The sequence below is a fragment of the Crassostrea angulata genome, unplaced genomic scaffold, assembly GCF_025612915.1.
Source record: "Crassostrea angulata isolate pt1a10 unplaced genomic scaffold, ASM2561291v2 HiC_scaffold_147, whole genome shotgun sequence".
NCBI lineage: Eukaryota > Metazoa > Mollusca > Bivalvia > Ostreida > Ostreidae > Magallana > Magallana angulata.
Genome location: NW_026441702.1, coordinates 296,668 through 322,000, shown reverse-complemented (window position 1 = coordinate 322,000; position 25,333 = coordinate 296,668). Strand labels below are relative to the sequence as shown.

The window sequence follows — 25,333 nt, the reverse complement described above, 5'->3', positions numbered from 1 at the left end:
ATCCTCATCATCATATTCTTTTAGGGGAGCAAGGGCTCTAGGTGTTCTAGGGGTACTGATTTTTCCCGGTCTTTCCATAGCTTTTATAACGTTAGGATTTACCACATATTCTCAAGGGACTTTGGTTTCTTTCAAAGCTTGAGCAAATTCATTAGAACCTGCCGGTGGAGGTAACCTACTACTAGATTTAATTTTCATTGTATTGGTAACTAAATCTACGATATTAGAACCAGGGATGGGTTCTCCTCGATAACTAATTTCTCCATCGTCGTTCCATTGTATGACATTAGATTTTTTAAGGTGATCTAAAAGAAGCCCTGCTTTTCTTTGCATTTTACTAGAAACACTTCTGATTACTTGCGAATCCATTTCCCTGGTTTTAGGAACAGCAACAGCAGGGGTAGCATCATCGGGGGCAGCAGCTCCATCAGCAGCAGCAGGGGCACCATCAGCAGGGGCAGCAGCAGCAGTAGGGGTAGGGGTAGCAGCAGCGGCAGCAGCGACAGCAGCAAGAGGATTTTGTTGAATACGAGCTTGAGCTAAATAATTTCGATACCGGTATAATTGTTGCCCATACAGAGCTGCTTTTTCTTCAGGGGTCAAATCTGTTCTCGATTCAATCTGATCTAATTGTTGTCCTAACCCAATAGCAGCAGCAAATTCGGGAGGTTTAGGTAATTTACCTTTTAATTCCAATAACATACTCTCGGGAACCAATACCATTTTACGACTCATTTTGGTACAATTTGTAAAAGTTTCCTTAAAACTAAATTAAGAAGAGACCCTCCTTTTTGTTTCACCAACAATTGTCTTCTTTTTTTATTACTCTGAGGTTTGACTAGTTTTCTCAAGATGTGCTTCTTAGTAGAGAGTTCTTGCTTCTGAGAAGGGGACAAAGGAATGTTACCTTTTAATAGGTTATAAACAACCTCACAAATTTTATGAATGCAATCACCACTGCAATTTTTTAACACTTCATTTCTTAATTTCCCTGAGGTTTCAGGAGACACTAAGACTTGAAACATAGGCATGTGAGGTCTCAACCGGCATTCACAAGAATTATTTTTAACTGCTTTCTTGGTCTTCTTCTTATTATCTGAAGCCATGATGAAAAACTGATAAAAATCTCTTTTTTAAACGTCTTTTATAGGGAATTTTTTTATCTATTCAAAAAGCTACTGATAGAAGGAAGATGAGCAGTAGCCATATGACGATCGTAATTTTCTTTCAATCGGAATCCAACACCATCGTGAGGGCAAAAATATTTTAAACCTTTCAATCCTTTATTCACCGGATCAGGATCATAAACTTTCTCCCATGGTTTTTTTAACCCCGCAAAAGGATCTTTGGCTTTTTTCAATTTCAGAGAGGGTCTACGCTTAGGGCTAGAGGCAACAGGCACTTCAGGAGATACAGGTCCCGTTAAAGGGGAGAAAGGAAGAATGTGATCAAATAATGAGGGTGACGGAGAAGATCTTGTGGGGGTAGACGTCAATATATTGTCACTGGTTCTAGCAGCTCCTATGGGTCCTGTCATAGCCCTATCCATTATCTGAACGGCTTTATCGTCCACGTAAGGGAGAGTAGCATCTAAATCTTCATCTTGATAAGATACATTAGGGGTTACAAGACTTGCAGGGCTTCCAGGGGTGGGGTTCTGATAAGGCAATCTAACCATCAATTGCATCTTACCCCCAGGAGTTCTAGTTATTTTATCCAAAGGAATTTTAGGCATTCTTTTCTTAAAAGGAAATTTAACAATCAATTTCTCTCTCTTTCCCCTTTTCTTTTTCTTAGGCTCAGGAGGGGCTACCTCTTGATATTCATCTATCTGATCTATCAGATCTTGATTTTGCCCTGTTTGATCTTGTCGATGTAAATCTACTTGCTCCTGAATCCAATCAGGTAAGTCTTTTCTCAGAGGAGGAGTTTTTACAAAATCTTTTATATTTAATTTCTGAGTTATTTTCTTCTTTGATTTACTCTTTGCTTTACTCTTTCTAGGTTTAGCAATTCTCTCTTTACTCAGATTCCATTTCAACAAGTGACGAATGATCACCCCACCTAAAAATCCAGCACCTCCTCGTTTCAAAATCGCTTTTAATCTATTATCATCATTGACATGTTTATTAGCAATGACGCTCAAATCTTCTCGATGTTTATCGATAAAACGTTGAGTTTGCTTATCGATAGGAATAGTCCCTTTCAGCAAATTCTTAGCCCCAATCAAAAACCATTTCAATAAAGTCTTACGACTTAACTCGATGATCTCTTGTCTCTTTTCTGGATCTTTTTCTCCCTGCAAAAGTTTCAGGAGTCTCAAAATTTTCTTTTGTCCTGCCATGATGTTCCAAGTCAAAATGATATAAATCGTACGTGACCTTTTATTTATATTTCTCTTGGCATATACACCACTAAATTCTCAAACATTTGACTTCTCAATCTCAATTCATCGGGAGTCTGTGGACTCAAATCTACTAACAGATATCCGTGAGGCATGCGAGTAGCATCTAAATAAGCCGACATTAAATTAGGCATATCTATTTGTCGACTCAAAACCGTGATTTGAGATTTGTCTCTGGGATTTTTAAACAACACCATGTAATGAGTATTCAAACTAATCGTCCGGTGTTGAACGGCTCGATCAAATACATTTTGAGTAATGTAAATCACACTGGTGTTACGGTGATGAGCTTTGCGAGTAAACCAATCGACAATAGATTCGATGGCTTTCCCCCCCATCATATCATCAAAAATTAAAAGGTGGCGTAGGCTAAAATCACTGACTAATTCCTCGTCGTTTTCTGGTATATCGCGAATAAACTTAACTTGATCTTTTAAACTTTCATAGGCAGGTTGCCATTCTCGATAACACCAAACTATTCTGTCTGGGGGAGGGGAGATCCAATGTTTATTTAATATTAAGTTTTTTACAAATTCTGTTTTCCCCGATTTTGAAGGACCCGCTACCACCATAGTAAATTCGTGTTTCAATTGAAAAGGAGAGAGTGAATCGTAAGAATACATGATTGGGTATGAGGGAAATGTGACTGGTGTTTCATATTTTATTTCATATTTTGTTTCTATTGTACTGTACTAGATAGCATCTTTTCGAAAAATATGGGTGGCCCTGAAAAGGGCCGTTGGGGCTTGATGGAATTAGCCTGCCTGATGAATGGACTGCTGGGCTGCCTCTTCTAAAATTCTCCCCGGAATCTGCATACAGGGCAGGAGTTGATGCTTTGGTATACACCAACCACGCAGGTGCAGCAAACCTTCATGGTTCTGCAGTTCTGGCACTGCACCTGCAAATGGCGATCATCCCCGTAGCAGATGACGCACTCTCCCATCTCTTCTTTAATCGCTTTCTTGCTCCAACTGGGTAAAATGGTCAAATGAGTTCTTGGATCTACGGGGTGACGGGTGTGCTCGTAGAGTTCCAGCATGATGTCTGGCGATGGTTCCCTCGATGCTGGAAGATCCGGAAGAGGCGGTGAGGGGGTCCTGGGAGGCGGAGGCAGCGACTGGGTGACACCAGGGGGTCCGGGAAATGTCCGTACCATGGGAGGAGGAGAGGGCGGACTGTCGATATTAGGAATGAAGTCGGCGAATAAATTCCTAGCCCGCTGGAATGGCCGGAGAAAAGCGGACCTCTCAGATGGAATTGTGGACGGGATATGGACTCCCGATCTCCCTCGCCCTACAGGATAGGGTCCTCCTCTTCCTCGACCAATCGCTCTGGGTGGAGATGGCGCTCTTCTCCTAGTGGTAATGACTCGACCGCGGCGGGGCTCCGGAGCGGGCTGGAGAGGCGGATTGGTCGCTGAAAATGGCACCGGCGAGGTCCGAGGAACTGGACACTCAGGCAGTCTAAACTGGTGGTCCTGCCTGGCCACATAGTAGGACTGGTCGCAGCGTAACCGGTCAGGAGAATATAGCGGTGGTGAGGGGGTATACCTCTTAGTAGGGGTATCCGTAGGTGAGTATGGTTCCACAGGATCCGGGCTGGCTGGTCCGCTAACAGGAATAGCTGCAACTTGTGGAACTTGCATGATGGCTGGTCCGCTAACAGGAATAGCTGGAACTGGGGTCCTGGGTGCAACGGCTCCAAAATTGGGTGGCGGTGGTCTCGGAGGAGGCACACTGGTGGGAGAAGGCCCCAATCTCTCCTGCTCTGAAGGTGGCAGATCCTGGACAAGCACTGGTCTGGGAGGAAAAAACTCTTCACCAAGTAAACTGCCCTGCGGATTCTCATCTGGCTCAAACATGTGGAGCACCCGGAAACAAACTCTCTCATACCTCTGCTCCACGGCATTAAACTGGTAATCCCAGAGTTCGAGGACTTGTCTGGTAAACAGGCGAGGAAAGCTAACTCCAACAGGAACAAACGATGACATCTTTTAAGTGATAGCTGCAAATACTAGGTAACTAGTGAAGTGCGGGGATAGAAAATGCCACTATTTACGATAAGAAGGCGGAGCTTAACAAAAGGGGCGGAGTTTCAACCCAACTAAATGACAGTTGTCTAGGAAATCAGAGTTCACAATAGTTCAAGTACCTTGAAATCGACAGTTTCAGCACGCGCTGTGGCTATGACGTCATATCATTGGTTTTAACTCTTTTGTACTCAAGATACACCATAGAAAAAATTTTTTTTGGTAAATCAATTTTTATTAACATAATAACTCAAATAAAAAACACATTTTAACTCAGAACACAAAACATATTAAATCAACTTATACAATTTTTTAATCAAATGTCCAGGCACACTAAAAAGTTCGTAACCGTTGTAAGGAGTACGCCAAAACCAGGTATACAATTCATAGCGTTTTCTTAAAAGCGGATCAAGGAGATGGCTCATCTCTTCAATACGCAGTTCAAATCGAATCCGGTCTGCTGCAGCGGTCATCCATTCGCTCGTCCGATCCTCGTTAGGAACTTCGTAAATTTTCAATTCAGGATCAAATCTTACTTTTTTTATTGGGTTTCTTGGGTTTCTTGTTTTAACACATCCACGTCCGGGACAATGGCTTCTTCGTCCATGGGCTGAGCGTCCTCGCTGTCGTCCTCTACAATCAAACATTGAGGCATGTCCAGATTTCTCTTTAGTTTCATGTAGGCAAACTCTAAAGCCGCAATTTTCATTTGATCGATCTGCCGAATTATGTGAGAACATTCTCGTCCTTTTCGGGTAAACATTCTCTTCATACAATTCCATTCCTGATATTCTTTTAGAGTCACCCCGGTTAATTTCTGCAGCAAACCTGGTTTGGCTCCCTCCGCAAACCAATAAATCGTCGGCAATCTTCCGGGATTCGGATTTTCCGCAATCATTATCAGTACTTTCTGAAGCCATCTCAGGTTGTCGATTTGTTTGCTCATCTCCACGATCTGTTTCAATCTCTGTCGTTTCTCCCCGGTCGCCAACGCGTTCCATTTCGTCACCAACAAATACCCTTCAAAGGAAAAACAAGCAATATCCATATTTGCGCTCTAGTATCATACTCTTTTTGAAATGATAAAAAACCCTCTATTATATACCCTCAGACAAACATGTTTACGAACTTTTTTCTCAAGGCCACTACACACCTGCAGGTGTTTACGTCAAACTCACTTGTTTTTTTAGGTCAAACAGCTGCAGAAATTTTAACAATAACAACTTCAGTCACGTAAACAACGAGGGTATATAAGACAGGCCTTTTTATTAAATAAAATCATTCTATAAAAAATCATGAACTATGATCCATCTCTCTTGACCCAGTCGCAGGATCCCGTAGCCTTAGAAATGGCTGCATATGATCAAGAGGATCCCTCATACATGAGCAAGGAAGACTTCGGAATTATAACTACCACTCAAGAAGGAATTCTGAATACCATGCAAGTCATGAGCAATGAAATTGCTAATCATACCGACGTCATCTTGAAAAAACTTCAAAAAGGAATTCTAGATATCCTCGAAGTCATGACCAGTGAAATTAGTACTCATACCGATCTCATCTTGAAAAAAATTCAAGAAATACAGCAAAAAAAAGGAGGAATGACTACCGTTTATAAATGCTATACCTGCGGAGAGGAAGGACACTTTTCACCCGAATGCCCTCACAAAGAAGAATACCAAAAGAAAAAGAAAAAAACTAACAGCGCCGAAGAAATCAAACCAAAATTTACCTGCTTCACTTGCGGAGAACAAGGACATTATTCTACCAACTGTCCTGAAAAAGAAAACGTAAAACCAGCACCAACTAAATCCAACGAATGCTTCAATTGCGGGGAAGAAGGACACTGGGCTAATAAATGCCCACACGAAAAACAGAAAAAGAAAACAACAGCACAAAAAAGAAGCGCTTGCTATACTTGCGGAGAAACAGGCCATTGGACCAAGGACTGCCCAAAAATCGAAGAAGTCATTCAAACTTCCGATATTGAAGATAATGAACCACCCAAGAAAATCAAAAAAGAGAGAAAAAAACCAACCAAAAAACCTAAAAAAGAAGACTGGGACGAGGAAATGAAAATCGAACAAAAAATACCGGGACGAATGAAGAGAATCAACAATCAAAACATGTTCGTGGAGGAACCCGACCTCGATTAAAAACCGAAATCCGTGAAAGAAAAGGATTATTTCTTCAATGTAAATATGTTTAATAACTTTAACTTTAACCGTTTATCATTATTTTCTTGTTCTAATTGCATGTTTTCATTCAATAAATTCGTTTTCACTTTATACTGCCTTTGTTTACCTTTATTCAGACGCCATTTTGGATTTGACCTAAATAATATTCGACGCCATTTTGGATTTGACCTAAATAATATTCGACGCCATTTTGGATTTGACCTCACTTGACCCCCCTATCTAGGCGCCTTATACTACTAACAATCAAATCTCCAATTATTAATTGGTCAAGGAAATTCACAGTTGCTGAAAGCTTATAAAATTGTCTATTTATATCATTTCATATAGAGTCTGTCAGTTTTCTTTTTCTTATTAAGGCTACAGCACAAAAAAATCCTAAACAGAATTTTCATCATGCAAGTTTCCTTCGTTGAGGATTCTAAGTACAGTGACCAAATCACAAATTACTTTTAAAAATGTAAAATATTTCCTCTTTAAATTTTGTAGATACATAACTTTAGTATATACAAGCCTGTTTAGTAGGTTCATTGCAGAGCGGTACTTTACACTTCAGAAAACATGACACTCTAGGTGATTCAAAAAAAACCAAATGATTGCATAACAACTGGGATTTATCCGACTTTACACTCTATGAAATGTTAAAACATGCAAACGTTAATACAATTTTTCTACAATACAATTGAATGATTAAACGTTCAATTTGGTCATATATAACCAAAAGATTCTTTTATTTAATTAAGGTAGAGACAGATAGCAATCACGTGATCGACAGATTTCGCTACTTAGCACGAGCTATTTTTCCGGATTTCTGAACGCCGTCAGATAATTGTCTTCGTTTACACATTATTGTCTATCGAAACAAAATGGCCGACGGGGCAGACGATTCAGGGTCGAAACAAAAATCACGAATAAAGGGCAAGTTTGTAAGTCGTATAAAATCATGGCGGTCATCTAGATTAAAACATATGAACAAGCAAAGGGATGTAGGTGAAATAGAGAACGATCATGACTATTTCTATGACAAAAATGCCGCCTGTCCACCGGCTCCGCCGCCGGACGATGTGCCTGACGTTGCTTTGCATTTGGATGTCGCGGACCAGGATTCAGAAGATGTCCAATGGTATGATGGAAGAAGAATTGTGGAAATTAAACATTTAGCCGATCAACTGTATTGTTGTAAATGCCGGTCACATTTACACCTCTCTGACATAGTGAATGAAACAAGATACGGACTCGGCAGCGTGTTTAACATTATCTGCAAGAATGACTTGTGTTGCCATACGAATCAGGTGTCAACTGGGAAAAGGAACAGCAAAGGTGCTTTTGACATCAACACCAAAGTAGCTATCGGTTAGTATTTAGAATCTGATCATTATTTTTCACCATCATCTTTTGATGATTCTCTTCAGTTAATTGGGACACATGCATACATGTACTTCATACAAACAAGTACAGTGTACATAGATATAATAATATGGGTCTAACAAATCCAACATTGTGCATCTGCATTATTAATAATTTGTATATAATCTAACTCGTAATCTTAGTTATTCTTAATATCTAATATGAGAATAATTAATTAAGTCATTCACCTATAGCTTCCTTTAAATAGTGTTTGAGTACTATGCGTGTAATATATGTATATTACTTTCTTACATGTATTTATACAATGTTTAATACAATTGATCTGTGTTTAATCATGGGTACATTTGAAAATAATTAAATCCCCGAGTGTAAAAAATAACTACAGATGACACGGTACTTGTATCAAATTTTATTAAAAAGATTTAATTTAAAGGACAAACATTGATATATGCTTGTATCTTTTCTTCTATAACAAATGAATTTATAATTACTTTACAGGCATGATTCATTCTGGAATGGGTCCATCTCATGTTGTTAGCTTTTTAAGTGCATGCAACATCCCACCAATCGACCCAAGTACAATCAAGAAGAAAGAAAAAGAAATTTATCCATCTTTTAAAAGGCAGGCATCAGAGTCATGCAATAATGCATTAGCTGAGGAGTGTGAAGCCATTGAGCCAAACGAGCTTGAGTGCAGTTTTGATGCAGGGTGGCAGACTAGGGGGTCTGGGTGGCAGTATAGTAGTAACTCAGGTATGTCATATAAACCAAGGCTACTGTTATATGTTATATAAGAATTGGATACAAGAAAGTTTACACTATATTGATATATATAGTGACAGTGGGATAATGCTTTATCATTGTCATTAAACAACAACTTTATTCTTCCGTAATACATTTTCTGTTACTTTTGAGAGGCCTTAAAATTGCCATGTGGTCATATACAATTACATGTGGATATTTTATATTACATGTATTAATTAAGATCAAAAAATGTTTACTTTAGTTTTATTACCTTATAAATATGTATATTTTTGCACTTGGGGAAAGAAACAGCATACCTGCATATACATGCACTAGTGCATATGATCATATATAGTTCTTTTAGATCCACAAATGTGCATTGGTGAAATGATGTATACTCATGTGATTGTATTTTAGGACATGCTAGTCTTGTTGGAGTACAAACTGGAAAAATCCTTGACTTTGATGTGAGGAATAAGAAGTGCAGCACCTGTCAATATTACTCAGGAAGGAATGAAACTGTCCCTAACCACAAATGTAACTCAAACTGGAGAGGTAATTAATAATACATTGTATAATAATTATACCCTAAGTGTAGTACATTAATCTTGCAATGTGCAATAATCTGTATGTCGATCAATATTTTGAATGGATTGTTTAAAATTCTTAAAATTATAAAACATATTAACTATTGAAATAAAATTTGAAACATATTCTACTGTCAAATTTATTAGGATCCAGCAAGGCCATGGAACCAGACATGGCCTCAGCCATGTTGAGGAATCTTCGGACCCATGGTTATGAGGTAAACGCACTTCATGGAGACAGTGACTCGACAACAATGGCTAGATTAAAACCAGAATTTAAGGAATTAAAGAAGAGAAATGACAAGAATCACTTTAAGAAAAACCTCTCAAAGGAATTCTACAAACTTTCTCAGACTCATAAAGAACTGAAGACAGCGGGAGTTATTCCATATTTGACTCGTTGCTATATGTACCCTATCTCCAGTAAGTGTGCTACAGCAGAGGAACTTGCCAATAAGTTGGAAGTTATTGTGCCCCATCTGTATGGAGACCATAGTCACTGCCATTCAGCAAAATGGTGTACATATCACAAATCACCATCAACTTACAGGTCAGATTATTTATATTTCATGAACAAAACTTTAAAAAAATTATGCTTCATAAATAAAATATTACTAAGATGTATCTTTATCTAAATACAGGAATCTAAATATTAAGACACTTAAAAAAACAAAATTAGCTTAAAGGTTGATGAATGTTTCTGTAAAAATATCTTAAAATTCTAAAGAAACACATACAGACAGTGGTTTGTCATACCAATGAATATTTAATCAATATGTACATCTTTCTTATTTAAGGTACAAGCACCTACCTCAAGGCAAACCACTTCACAATGAAGCTTTAAGAAATGAGTTGAATGAGACAACTAACAGGTTGCAGAAAAGGGCATCAGAGCTGATATGCATGGGCTCAACTCAAGCAAACGAAAACTTCAATAATATTGTTGCGAGTAAAGCACCTAAGAATAGGTATGTCACAATCTAGGAAAGTCTTAATGTCATTTCAGAAGCATTGTCACAGTGATTTTACTCTGTTTTAAGGATTTCAAACTTTATTGAAATAAACATACTGTATGTCAAAATTTATTATATTTACATTTGCAAATATGCTTCCTGATATGAACCTGTATAATGGCAAAAATGTTAAATTTTGTTTAAACGCTTTCATGACGTCACAATGAGGGTTGCAATATTGTGAACGCAAAAACACGTTTGTTACATTACTGGCGTGCGAGCAGTTCTCGCCAAGTACCATTTTTCACCAGTACATTGCGACATCATTTTTCGTATATATAATTTTATGTGTTGATAAAATGATGTCACAATGTACTGGCAAGATATGGTACTCGACGAGAACTGTCGCACGCCAGTATTGTTTCTGAACAATTTGCCATTCTCAAATGTAAATATAAGTAATAGAGAGCAATGTTAATCGAGATATGAACTTATTGTTTGGTACATGATCAAACTTCTGAGAAGCCCTTTGGCCCTTTGGGACCAACCAAGTTCATATCGCAGTAAAATTTTTAAATTTTTTAAATTACTGTTTATTTCTTAATTCAGGTCTTATGGAAACACATGCTCTTTGGCCAATCGAGTATCAGCTGCAGTTTTACAAAAGAATATTGGATTTACATATGTCAGTAAGGTATCTATATCATTAATTTTCTTTAAGGTAGTTGTTTGAAATGCATAGATACAGGTGCTGATAAGCAGTCTTAGGCATTTTGCTTTGTAGCTAGATAATTGGTTGTTCAAATCCTCATGGCAGCTTGATTCTATTATTATAGACATCTCTCTCTCTCTCTCTCTCTCTCTCTCTCTCTCTCTCAGCAAGTTATTTCATTTATATCACCATAGAATTACTCCTCATATTGTATATGTACAATTTACAGATCAATGAAGATGCAATGCTATCACCAGGAAAAGTAACAAAGAAAAGGGGAATGGTAATGGACAAAAGAAAGCTGTGGCATAAAATACAGAACTCAAGAATAACTCAAAAATGCAGACGCCTGCTGTTAAAGGTACGTACATGTACATGAAAATCTGGATATGAATTAAATCAAAACATAGGTAATCAAAGATTGTATCAAAGGTATCATATATCATCTACAATATGATATTGTATGTTAACATATAAAATACAATATAGTTTTGTATTATGCTGTATATTATAAGGTAAGATAAGGTCAATACATGGTTTATAAACCTGAAGAGGGAATATGGACCAAGGACAAAGTTCAAGGTCGATACTCTCTCATCAGGTCAGTTGCGATTGGGCATTGATATCCTATTGTGATGTTTACTGTGTCGCACATGCCAAAACTAGAATTATGTCATGAAAATCTATTTTTAGTATATTGAGGTTTATAAAATATATAGAGAATAATACATACCCTTTTCCATATCACAGCTTGTATCAGCCCAAGACTCCAATATCAGCCCGAGGGCCGAAGGCCCGAGGGATGATATTGGTCGAGGGCTGATACAGGCTGTGATATGGAAAAGGGTATCTATTATTATATTTATTACATACTTAGTAATAAATTTAAAAAAAAAACCATCAATTTTTTTTTAAATTGATTATTCATATTATTTGAAAAAAGTCTGCACGTGTACATGTATTTAAAAAAAATATGAGTTCTCCTTGTTTTAACATGAAGCTACAGAACGGAATTTCATCATATTTTAAAAGTTGACTGCTTTAAAACACTTGCTAGCATTTGAAGTTTTCAACTGCACTTAAAAATGTCGACTGTAACTGAAAATATTTTATTTTTCGTCTGTAAACATGCAAATATGCCGAAGCGAAAAAAGGCAGAGGAGTTCCGAAAGGGGTGTGATACGGATCCGTATCAGCCCTGGAGGGCTGATAACCTGTATCAGCCCCGGAGGCCGATACGGATTTTGTGATGTCATCTGTATCACATATGCCAAAAACCTGTATTTATTACTAAGTATGTAATAAATTCTATTATAAGTATTATGTGAGTAATGTTCTAACAGAATTTATTTACTACTTTTCAGAAAAAGAATTTCCAACAGGAGACAGTGAAGACTGTAAAGGAGGGACAGACGTATCAGTCCAATGCAAGTGCTACAACGTCTCCTGACATTGAATCGATTCCATCCATTGCAACTCTCTCCAAGGAGACAACATTCATTGCTTTTGACATTGAAGCAACAGGGTTGTCAAGGTCCTCTGATATTACACAGCTCTCTGCAAATGATGGCAAGGATTCCTGTAATGTTTACATTGATCCGCGTCAGCCAATAAGCCAAAAAGCAACTGATATCACAGGGCTGTCCTACTGTTTCCAAAAGAATCAAATGTATCGATATGGAAAAGAAATAGACAGTGTTCACATCCATCAAGCCTTGCTTAATTTTTTAGATTTCCTTAAATCAAAGAGTTCCCCTGTCCTCATAGGACACAATATTGGATCGTATGATGTTCCAATTTTGTCCAGATTACTGGAAGAGTTTGGACTTTTGGCTGCATTTCTACAGTTAATCAGTGGATGCATAGACACTTTAAAACTAGCAAGGAAAGTCTTCTCCAAAAGTGAAATTCCAAACTACAAACAGTCCACTCTGGTTAAAGCATTTCTTGGAAAGGACTATGATGCACATAATGCCTTAGAAGATGTGAAGAGTTTGTACCAGTTGTTTGAAGAAAAACTGCACAGTCATTGCAGAAATGTGGACATATTTCCCTTTCATTTGGCAAAATTGGAAGCCAGCTATGCATCACTGGTTTTGGAAAAGAAAATTTCAAAGGCTGTAGCAAGACGGCTTGCAAACTCTGGACTTGGGTTAAACCATTTACATCTTTCATTCAAGAGAGATCGAAATGCTGGTGTTAAAAGCATTCTTCAGGAGCGTGGTTTTAAAGGGAAGACTGTACGTTGTTTCCAAACTTTCTTTGAGGACACACATTCAGAAGAATAAGATTGTTTAATTGTAATTGATTATAAGATTATAGAATAATTGTAATTGATTATAAGATTATAGAATATGTGTATAATCTATGCACACTCAGACTTTAATTCTAATGTAGAAAACAAATGTTAATTTCCAATATTTGATGAATCATGAAGTACTTGTTTTGAAAATTGTTGATGATCTTTTGTTGACATGAATTTTTTTAATGATTCAAATTCATATTACAACTATATGTTTATAAATTATAAGATTACTAGTAATTTAAATTACATGTTAAAGTCTTATTTTATAAGATTAGTCAATTTTAATCTATTTTGACATTTCCTTCATTTTTTAGGTGACAAACAGTGTAGTTATCTGAATATGTGTAAAGATTATTATCTTGAAGTTTTTAAGTGCAGAAAGGTCAATAATCCAATTTTTTGGTTGGATGAGAATTATTTGTTTTACTAACAGCAAATATTGTATTTTAAATGACTTATTACACAGAATTTACACATATTTGTTACAAATTTTCCAATCAATTCTTTGTATTTATGATTGATAACAGTAATTCTTCAATAATGCACCTAATGTTGAACAGGGTAAGGGTTCATAAAAGTAATGACAGCATTAGATTGAACCCCATTTGGGGGTATTCTTTTTTCATGAAATTTAAAATATCTATTGACTAACTATATTGTGGAGTGAAATGAGAAATTTGATGGATATTTTTTTTCTCAGTCAAATGAAAAGCATGACTTTATGTGTATTGCAGATCTGATATTTCATGCAAATTTGACCATATGGCTTTGGTAAGGTGTTTCCAATTTATCATACATATCTTACCAAATATAAAAATGATATCAAATTTTAACTTGTGTTGAATGATTTTTGAAAATATATATGACAAATGCTCTTATGTGTTCCAATAAATGTTTTATGGCCATTCTTATATGGTCGTATACACTTATTTTATCTTACTTTTTCAGTTTTTTAGGGGCTGGAGGAGGTCATACTAAAATTACCTAATTCTCTAAAACTAGCTTGATGACATTGTATAATATTCTAGTATAATTTCAAACAATGTTCCAACTTTAACATATATAAAATGTAGAAAATTTCAATGGGTAGTTTTTTTGGTGTAACCTATCAATCTCTACCTTAAGATATTATCGACCGACTGTAAAATAAAATATAACATGCTGTAATTTATTTATTCCAGGAGACGCAGAGCTGTCTTACCTCTACGAAATAGAAACAACACAATCAAAAAAGGTTTGGGAAGACACCGGCTCGACACAACAAACCTCCACCGTATCAGAAGGAAGGATAAAGAACACGGGGGAAACAAGACGAAACTATGACTCTTCTGAGTTTTATGTAAAAAATGTCCTTATTTCTGCAGGAACTCTTATATCTATTGCGCTTATATGGTATATTGTCAAAGAAATTCGAAAAATAATTATCAAATCTTAATGCTTTATTTTCTGCCTAGCAAAACATCTATCAACGAGCGCTGTTCGATATACGTGTATTGTAGCACTGTGCGATAACGCTTTGCACTATTAAGTGAATGATGATACTCTTGAATAGCTATATTCAATACCTTTTAAATGGTCTTCAGTTTCGTATTGTTTTAAACTTACAGTCATTTGATATACCTATACCAGTCGTTGACGTCGAAACAATGGTTGGGAAACGGATTTAGAATATTGAATAAAATCGAGCTCACATAAAAGTTTGGACAAAACTCGGCCATCCAAGTAAATCTTTTTTTACTCAATTTTGTCTGATATGGTATCTTTTGAGACAATCGTAGTTAGAAAAATTTCTGGCTGGCAAAGAGTCCGAAAAAGATGCAGTAAATCACGATCGACTTGTGACTGTAACAGGCAAGGCAAATATCTCAAAATTAATTAAAGGTGATGGCAGATACGCGGTTGGTGAAACTGCCAAAGCTGTTCGCAAATCTCTAATCTGGTGCATTTCATTTTGAAGCATATATATAAAATACGAAATATATCTGCAGGAAGAATATCGCATATCTTGATAGATGACCAAAAACAGGTACAAGTACAAACCGCTTAGCAATTGCTAAGAATGTTTCCAAAATTTAATCAAAGACGGTTGATAAAGATTGTTATTGGTTATTAAACATGGGTTCAATATTTCAAACCAGTAAGAAAAAATTAAAACTAAATTTCAAGACTAATTACATGGGTTGTTTGGAAATTATTGAGACAACATAAATATATTTTTTGGTTAGTGTCGAATTTTAATGAAAATTGGTATAAACATAGAAAAAACTAATAAACTAATAAAAAAAAAATAATTGAACAAATACTTGAGTTTGAGTAATACAACAAATTAGTTAATAAATTGTTAACAACTGTACATAAAGACGTCGGTGGTCGGGATACCCGGCGCAGGCCTAAATTCGGAGTTTCAAAATTTTGCACATCAGCATTTTATGTTTTGGTAGACCTACAATTAATAATAAAGAAATCAAATTATACATGTTCATTTTGCTTTTTATATTTTTACTAATTTATTTGCAAGTTTTACGTGAAGGCGGCTCAGCGAAAATAAATCAATTTGGTGGGATTCTTGGAGGAAGACCTTATATGGCCAAAAAACAAAAACTATAAAAAACGTAGATAAAAGATATTCTGGTTTATTTTCTGTTAAAATGTCAGTAATTTATCTTTTTCCCAAAGAGAGTTATTTTTTATGTCTCAATCAGTCCCGATCAACCCTTGTAAACACGCTAGAAATCCGAAGTTGCCAAAAGAACCTTAAAACTGTATGTCCGTTCGTAAATATGCACTGTCACCAAGGCCAGGACCGGAATATAAAACCATCGATTTCGTTACACCCGATTGAAACTCGTGGCCGACGTGTATTGTTCCTTTTGCGGTCCCTGGATTTTATGTATTTTTTTCTTATTTTATGTACATATTCTGTTTGAAATTAATGCAATGACCTGGGTTTTTTTTATGTTAGACAAAAGTGTGTAAAATTTGATAACTTCTTCGAGACTGAGTAACACGGCGAGGCAAGATGTATGTCCACACAGGTGAGACCTCTTTAGCAAAATACTTTAAATTGCGTAAAAGTCTGCGGCTTATACAGGGTTTGAACGGTATGATGGGCGATATAGGCCGGACAAAAAGTAACCACGAGTTGTGTTTGATTTACCGGCAATTCTTAGATCACATAATGAATCTCTGCCATTCAGTCAACTGAATGGTAGCTGAATGGTCTGGAAACGTGACTGAATGGCATAGTAATGCCATTCAGTCACCATTCAGTTACCATTCAGTCATATTTCAATTGACTGAATTGCAGAGATTCATCCTGTTGATGCTGACAAATCTCAAACGTGGGCAAATATTACTTATTGTTCAATTAAAATACCAGAGGATATAGAGGTCAAAATGTCTCGTTATCTTAATTGACAAAAGGGTTTGACAAAAAACATGTCTTGCAACATGCATTATTAATGACATTAAACAGAATGCAAGAGCAAATAAAAAAAAAAGACAGCATCCTAACATCCAGACATGTCTTAAACTCATTAGAACCCTACACTCTTAATGAAGCATTTGGTCAATTGCTTACATATAATAACAGAGTGTTTCGGCGGTATTTATGGCACATGTCATTTCAAATTTGTAATAAGGCCTGCCTCGTCAGGAGTTCACCTTATATATAAATCAATTAATCTCTTTGAACTTCATTTGGTTTTAATTTGGATCTAATGATAAGATCACCTATATTTTTGTGTTTACTGTATGCAACCATAGGAAGTGTTGTGAATAATTTTTGCATACTTCGTCATGTTGTATGTTATTCCAGTATTTCATAAGTCGTTTCCTTAATCTTTTTATACAAATTTGGTCACCAAAACATTAAATACCGCCTTTTTATTGTTCTCTTCTTTTATTTTTTGAGAAGATTCATTAGTTTCTTGCATAATAGGTTCAATTTCGGATTGTGTTTAACCTCTTTTTTCGAGATGAGTTTAAAGTCTATTAAAATACTTTGTAATACAGCTTGATCACTAGTAATTCTCAGATATCTGGTACATTCTCCTTTAATTAGACCCTTGAAAGCTGATGAGTTATGAGCACTTTGTCTGTGCAGGTATTGGAAGCTGTTAGTAGGTTTGATATATGAGCGAATGTCTAATCGCTGGCTATCTGAGAATCTTGTTTTCTTGTATATGGTCGTGTCTAAGAAATTGACACTGGTGTGAGATAATTCATAAGTAAATCTCAGATATTGATGACAAAAGTTCCCTGTGTCAAAAAATTCTTTAAATTCATTCGGGCTTCCATTCAATAGAATAAAGCCGTCATCTCTATATTTGCCGTGATAAATAAGTTTCGAAAGGCCCTCAACAATGTCGGCGCGCAATTTCCCCCTTACTTCTCCTCATACGTTGCTTCTTTTCAACCTTTTCGATCAATTAAGATAACTTGATTTTTGTGACCTTAATATATTCTGGTATTTTAATTAAACTTTAAATATAAGATTTGCCCACATTTAAGATTTGCCGGCAAACCAATCACAACTCTTGGTTACTTTTTGCCAGCATTTCAGGAATTGCCGGCAAATCAAACACAACTCATGGTTACTTTTTGTCCGCCCCATATCGGCCATCGTAGTACGGAGAGCAGCGGATAAAAGAGAAATATGGCGGACAGTGTGTATTTACAAGCGCGGTGTTCAGCTTTAAATAGGAGCAAGGAACTTTTTTGGCACTTTTTTGGCATATTCTTCCCATGTGACGGTACAGCTGTACAAATTTCGGTGCCAAAGAGAAGGGTATTACCAAGACATTATACTTACGAAGCCCAAAAATAGTATCATAAACTACGCACCATGTCAGGATTTGAGCATGTTCATTTACTGCATGATAATGCATCATCACTTACATCGGAGCTTGTGTAGCATTTTGTTAAGGTAAAGAAAGGTTACCGCCTTGCCACACTCACCATACTCTTCAAATCTAGTATCACCGAATTGTTCTTTTTCCAACACATACCAAGTTCTTATTAGTTCGTCATCCCGACAAGTTTTTGTTCAGCCATTAGTCAGCGTCCATGGAGAATTAATTCAGAAATTGAAATTATGTATTTCAAACCGCAGAGAACATTTTCATTATTCGCATCAAATGCTTCTGAGATATCTTAAGTTACAATACACATTACATATCGAACAACCCTCGTAACGTATCAATAACATCGATTATAAATACTTAATGTATGCCATATATCTTTTTTTGTATAAATGGCGTGTTTTTTATTTGTTTTTTGGGTTTTTGTTTGTAATTTTACAAAATTATTTTTACATTGATAACACTAAATGAACTTCCGAAAGAATCTCTTATCCAAATGGAGAAAAAAATGCTTTAAATGATTAGGTATATATCTGTATACATGTTTGAAGCATCATTACAAAGTTCCTTTGGTTAGAACTGAGATTTACATGAAGCGTTCACTCCATAAATAACAAAACATTTGGAGGAGTGATGAGTGTGAAAACAGTGAAGTTTTTCGGATGCTCCATACGGACACAACTGTAATCAGTGGAAGCCGATCATAAAAACCTGTATATGATTTCTACAACTTTAATACATTGATGTGATTTAATTTCATAATGCATTAACACGTGTATGTCCTGTTTAACATGTAGATATCAGAATCAAATCAAACATTTTGACACACCTTTATGCTAATCCTGCTAAGATATAGAAGTTTAAATTGTTTTAGCTAAATCTTGAACGAATTTTACGTATAAAGCCCTCTTGTTTGGGATTGACTTCACTGATCCCCACATTTTATATTGTCCTTTTAGTTTTGAAATCATATTCTATCCATCTAAACTGCCTATATCAATAATCTTTATATTAAAAAATAAGACACAACTGTAACAATTTGAATAAAAATAACTAATTTTAAGTGCAAACGATTACAAAAAATTGATAGGACTTTACAGGGAGAATTTTAATTACCATATTTAACCTGATCATATTGCATAGTTTAGATCAATACTAAGACTTCTTGTAATTATCCGATGGCGACATATGTCAATACAGAAAAAAACCGCATTTCAAATGTAAAAAGATTAAACCAAACACGCCAGAGCTCCAAGAAATGGTCACTGCCCCCTTTTTCTTTTCTTCTTTTTTTTCAGAAATTTATCCTGTATAGAAATATTAATAATATACTTCTCAAGAAATTTCATATATAACATTGAGGTGTGAGATACCATTCAATTATTTTTTTGTGTCGACCTTTGAATGATTGACACGTACCTTTAAATGACAAAAATGATATTTTTCCTACAAATGTTTTTTATTTGGTCTGATTTTTGAAAGCAAACATTAATATGAATCTGTGTTTTTTAGTTTTATAATTGAAAATGTATTTTTTTATTCATTTAAAATCCTGAGTATATTTGTACATAAGCTTTGTAATCACTCAGTAGACAAAAACATACGGCAAATACCATTAGCAACGTTATCATCCGCTGGGTACTTTCATATCTGTTTCAATGCAAAATGTCCGTAGTCTTTTCATTTTTAGCTCATCTGAACAAAAGGTTTAAGTCAGCTTTTCCGATCACATGTTGTCTGTCGTCCGTCCGTCCGTACATGCATCTGTAAACTTTTTAAATTTTTGATTTCTTCTATAGAACCACTTGTTAAACTTGGTACAAAGCATTTTTGATGGAAAGTGAAATCTATAAACTGTTAAAATAAAGGACACAATTCCTGTTAAAAGGGAGAAAATGGCAAAATTGTGAAAATTGGGGGGTGTCTTCTCAAGAACCACTGCATCAGAAATGTTAATATTTACAGCATGATCAAAGCTTTTATATATTGTATATAGTGAATATTCAAAATTGGTAAAATCGTGTTCCCCGGATCAATACTTGGACCTCAAGAGGGGTTCTCAGTTTATTAACTGAAAGAAAAAATTAACATTGAAATATATAGGAAAACTGTTTTAAAAAATATTTTATTAAGGTCTTCAATGCTACAATTAGTGAGATTACTATACAAGTAACCTAAGATAGTGTAGATTCTAAATTGTGAAAACCGTGACTAATACTAAGGCCCCAAATTTGATGTTCAAAATGACTTATATAATGGGCAAATATTTAAATTTCTTCTTCTTAAGAATTACAATGATACAATTTATGAGATTACTCTGTGCAATCATTCAAGATAGTGTAGATTCTAAATTATTCAAAAAAGTATCCCCCAAAAATATATAAAAATTCCGTAATAAGTATATCAATTAAATTATCTAAAAATATGTTTATCGACTAGTTTAGTTGTTTTCTTTTTTGGGAGAGGGGGGATTTCGATCCCGACATAATCAGTAATACATATCGGGATCAAAGTGATCGGGATCAAAGATCACTAATTTCAAACAACTTCAAAAGGTGTGGATCTTAGTTCTTACGAATTTTTTTATTCTCAAACACACAGTTAGGAAAGATAAAGGAACTAAAGATAGCTAAGATTATCAAGAAAAGTAGGAATCATTGAAAGACTATATATATATATATATATATATATATATATATATATATATATATATATATATATATATATATATATATATATATATATATATATATATATATATATATATATATATATATATATATATATATATATATATATATATATATATATATATATATTAAATGACTGCAAAAAGAGTATTTAAGAGCTTTAGAGAATATTCAATCTCATTTGATGTGTATAATGATTATGAAAACAAATATGCGAAAGATATTCTGTTAAAATCTTTCATCCTTTAGGCAAAAAATGTTTCTGAAAATCTTAATTGTTATTCTTTTATAACCTTAAATCAAAATGTCACATATAGCACTTATTATTCAACAATAATTTTTAAAAAGGAATTTAAAATAAACGAAAATGCAAGATTTTAGAAAAATAGCAGTTTATCAAATTTGAACCGACTCTGTTTGAGAAATAGGTGATCCCGATCAGTTTTTTTATATTAGAAATTAAACAAAATTACTAATATTTCATAGGGAAAATGTTTTTAAATATTGTTTTTAAGAAATACAATGCTAGTCGTAGTTATTTTTACTTTGTAAGCATCCTCATATCTTCATATCCCCGTATGAGAGTAACAATGACTTTCTTTCACTTTTTATAATTTTATAGTTCAAATTAGAATTTTTTTATCTTGATAATACTTTGATGCCTAGGATATTAAGATTGGTCAGTTAAAGCATCATAGATTTGTTCTATTTTTTTACATATATTTTTTGAGTGACATTGATCATGTTGCTTTTATTGATCAGATGACAATTATTATAGAATATAAAGTAAAATGTAGCAAATATTGTGATGTCAATTCAAGTGGTTTGAATCGTTTATATAAACTACTAGATGATACCTGCGTGAGCGCGGGAATGAACACTTTACACATTATAATATAATGCTTAATATGTTGAACCATATTTTTTTCATTTTTGTATATACTTTGTCCAAATTTTTCCTTATCTTAAATCTTTAAAATTGAAATAAAAAACAAACTGCATTGTTGCATATTTATAAGAGCGGGCAGGGAGAAAATATCTAAACTGAAATTAATAATATATACATGTACGTGTCCTTAATCCGGTTTGAATTATATGTTTGTTGCAGCTGATTTGAAAAAGAAATAAAACTTTTTTATTCTACATGTATTAATTTCAAACCAGTGAAAAGGTGTTTAGTGTATCTATCTCTAAATTTGATTCTTTAGATCAATTTTTATTATAATTTCTATTACTGGCACAAATAAGAATCTCAGATAAAAGAAAAAATAACCTGGAGGGGGAAGGGGTATGCATTATTATCCATTTGCATGCATATTTTTATATAAAGTTCAGATTCAAAGCCGATGGTTAACTCGCCCTACACCTTCCATCATGATGCCAATTAATCAACCCGTTTCTAGGCACCCGTTCTTGAACGTTCTTTCCATTAATACTAAAATCGTATTAATTGTTCCATTTAATTTTTTAATTTTTTGTATTAATCGAAGTCCGATTCAAAGTACCTGTTTCTCCATGCGATGCATAATGAACTCGTCCTACAATATTTTTCGTTAATTAGTCAATCCGCGTTCTTGGTTACCCCGTTCTAGAAAGTTCTATTCCAATCTCTTACCAGCGGGCGAATGAGTATCAAAACTAAAATCGCCCACTAAAGAAACGAATTGACATATTTTTTTATTCAACATTTGTCAAAGCTAAGCTTTTATATATTCTCTAAATAGGCTCACAGTCAATATATTCACTTTATACGTAATCAGTCAATATCATTTCATTGCAAGTATATATTTTGATCGAGACTATCCCTGAACTTGGATCCGCCAAAACGTGTCCACCACCTTACTATCATTTTTACTATTTCTGGCTTGTTTAACGAAAATAAAAGTAGGTTTTTCATTAATTTCCGAATAATAACTTATAAATTAAAATCCAATTTTACCTTACGGACATCATCCCACGTGTGTTGAAATACCAAAGGTGTAAGCAAGTACTCTGGTACAAGCATTTTGTAGTTTTTTTGCAAAACGCCTTAATTTAAAAGTATAGATATTTATGTTAAGAAGGCCTCTCCATTTTTATTATTGTCCCCAAAATCCAAAACATTCCGGGGTTTCTTTTTTTTTTTTTTGAAATGAAAATCCGAACGACCTTTCGATAAGCGAATCAAATTGTGGCTAGCTGAACTCTGCCAGCAAATGATTTCCCATAAATATGTGCGGTTATATTTACATTTATCCAAGATGGCTGCTCCATCTAAAGAGACACAAACTCCTAAAAAAACTTTTAGTTTATGCAACATGTGCATTATTTGTGGGTTCTCGTTTATCCAGACAATTAAAGACTCGTTTGGAAAGGAGATCACGAAAAAAATATATCGATAGAAAGCTTAAGTTAACGGAAGAACGTAAAAAAATAATAAGCGATGCTATCGGTGTTGATACATACGATGTAGGTAACGACACGGGAGTATGTCAGAAATGTTTCCGTAGTGTTGAAAAACTTAGTTAACTTGAAGCGGAATCGGCAGAACTCAAAGATAAGCTCAAACGATCAACCCAAGGGGTGAAGGAGAATTGTTTTCTCTCTCTTCCGTCGCCTAAACGAGCAGATACATGTGTAAAACTAAACGAATGCTACGCAGTCCTGGGTTGCAACAACTTACCAAGAAATTTACCCCTCTGTTGCCCATAACCTGTATTCAGCCTTTATGTATACAGACATTTAAAGATATCACCAAAGCCGAACAGCCAAAGGCAGCAGTTTCTGTACGCAGGTCACTGACAACATCGTTTACTGAAATCTTACATGGGGAAGTGGAGGTACTTCTCATTTTTATGTTGTAATAGTTATTGAATTATTATTTGGTGTTGAATTTTTTTATAGCAGGCAATAGCTTACAATGTGATCATATCAAAGCTTGAAAATGTTCAGTGACGAATACTTTTTTGTTACAAATTTAGTAAAATAAGCTTGAAATAAATTAATAATACAACTCATGACACACATATTTTTAAAAAAAGAGATTGACAGCAGACACTATTTTTATCATTTATGACTTCTACATGCTGTATATGATCATATTTTGTATTATACCTCAATACAATTTATAGTTTTTATTACATGTTCAGACTTGATTAAAATAGATGATATATATTGTGTGCAATTAAGTGTAACAAGTACATATGTATTTTTATTATAGACCAATTAAACTGATATAATAGAATGCATCTCTACCCCTACCCTACCCTTTCCAATGTAAAGTTACAACCCCCCCCCCCTTACCAACTTGTTACACTTAATTGCTTGTTAACAATTTCAATTGTTTTATGTTTTTATTTATTCCAGTTTTGTTCAAAGTTCATTGTTTGCATGCTGTTCCAATTTGTGTTTTCTTTAACATTTCAGGGTCATTTGTTAATTATTCTTTAGTTCAACTGAGCAGTCATGAAGAGGGCAAGGTATTCATATATAATTATTTATGCTGTAAATATATAACTCAAGTTTTTAATTTTATTCAACTGATTATAGATAATTTTTATCAATTATTCATCTTAATTTCAAATGATTAAGTCATGAATATTTATTAATAGATTCAATCAATCTGATTAAAATCCGCCGTTCTGATTCAATCAATTTAATATCAATTATTAAGTTTTGAATATTGATTTCTAATAATACACTAATTTGATATTAATGTAAGTGTTTTACATTTCTTGTAGCAATTAGATAACAATTTCCTATCCAAGTGGGAGAAGGACAGCGCTTATTGTGAATGAGGCTCACCAGAAAATATGTAAAGCTATTTTCAAATCAGACAAGGTTGAAAAAACTGTGCTGGATGTGCTGACTATCTCAAACCCAGATGAAGTTGTTGCAGCGGCAGCTAACATCGTGAATGCAGAGTCCAAAGAATTATGTAAAAGAAATTCAGGGTCGCCGTTGCAGAAGAAGGACCATGCCGGCTTGATGTCTCTTACATGGGATAAATTTCACAAGAAATTGGAAATTCGAGCTCCTAATCTTTTAAAGGTGGTCAGTGCAGTTGTTAGTAATATACCAGTAGCACCAGCAGAAAAGAAATTCATGCACATTTTACACACAATTGCTGGTCTTGTATAAAATTATTTTCATGATATAACATTAAAAAAATCAACTGTCATTAATCTAGGATATCCAAAGACTAACCAAAATTAGTCTGTGTGTCAGACCTGGGTATGTACATAACAAATTGGCATCCTGGACTGGCAAGTTAGACGAGGATATTATTTGTTTGAGAGAAGAATGGGCCAACGGAGGGCAAGTGAAGTATCAGTTAGTTGGAGACAACTGGGACAAAAACATCATCCCAGCTTTTTAGGTAAATTCTTTAAAAAATGCTGCATATAAATTTTTGAAAAGTACATTTCTCTACTGTAAGTTCAATAATTAATTGATTTGAAAAAAGAGAGTTTTCATCTCAGAGTAATAGCATATATATATAT

The 25,333-nt window shown here is 34.7% G+C and overlaps 3 protein-coding genes across 3 annotated transcripts; 2 read left to right on the top strand and 1 right to left on the bottom strand.

Annotated features, from left to right (window-relative positions):
• Window positions 1-3,197: 3,197 nt before the first annotated feature.
• On the bottom strand, window positions 3,198-4,397 carry LOC128169552 (uncharacterized). The gene has a single exon (XM_052835670.1). The coding sequence runs from the start codon at window positions 4,395-4,397 to the stop codon at window positions 3,198-3,200; it is 1,200 nt and encodes a 399-aa protein (XP_052691630.1).
• A 1,334-nt stretch (window positions 4,398-5,731) lies between these two features.
• Window positions 5,732-6,592, top strand: LOC128169551 (zinc finger CCHC domain-containing protein 9-like). Its single transcript, XM_052835668.1, has one exon. It carries the CDS (start codon window positions 5,732-5,734, stop codon window positions 6,590-6,592), a length of 861 nt encoding a protein of 286 aa, XP_052691628.1.
• A 783-nt stretch (window positions 6,593-7,375) lies between these two features.
• Window positions 7,376-14,234, top strand: LOC128169554 (uncharacterized). The gene is made up of 8 exons (XM_052835671.1): window positions 7,376-7,984; window positions 8,498-8,752; window positions 9,161-9,298; window positions 9,478-9,880; window positions 10,128-10,298; window positions 10,893-10,977; window positions 11,225-11,356; window positions 12,360-14,234. The coding sequence occupies exons 1-8, from the start codon at window positions 7,498-7,500 to the stop codon at window positions 13,281-13,283; spliced, it is 2,595 nt and encodes an 864-aa protein (XP_052691631.1). The 5' UTR covers window positions 7,376-7,497; the 3' UTR covers window positions 13,284-14,234.
• Window positions 14,235-25,333: the final 11,099 nt, after the last annotated feature.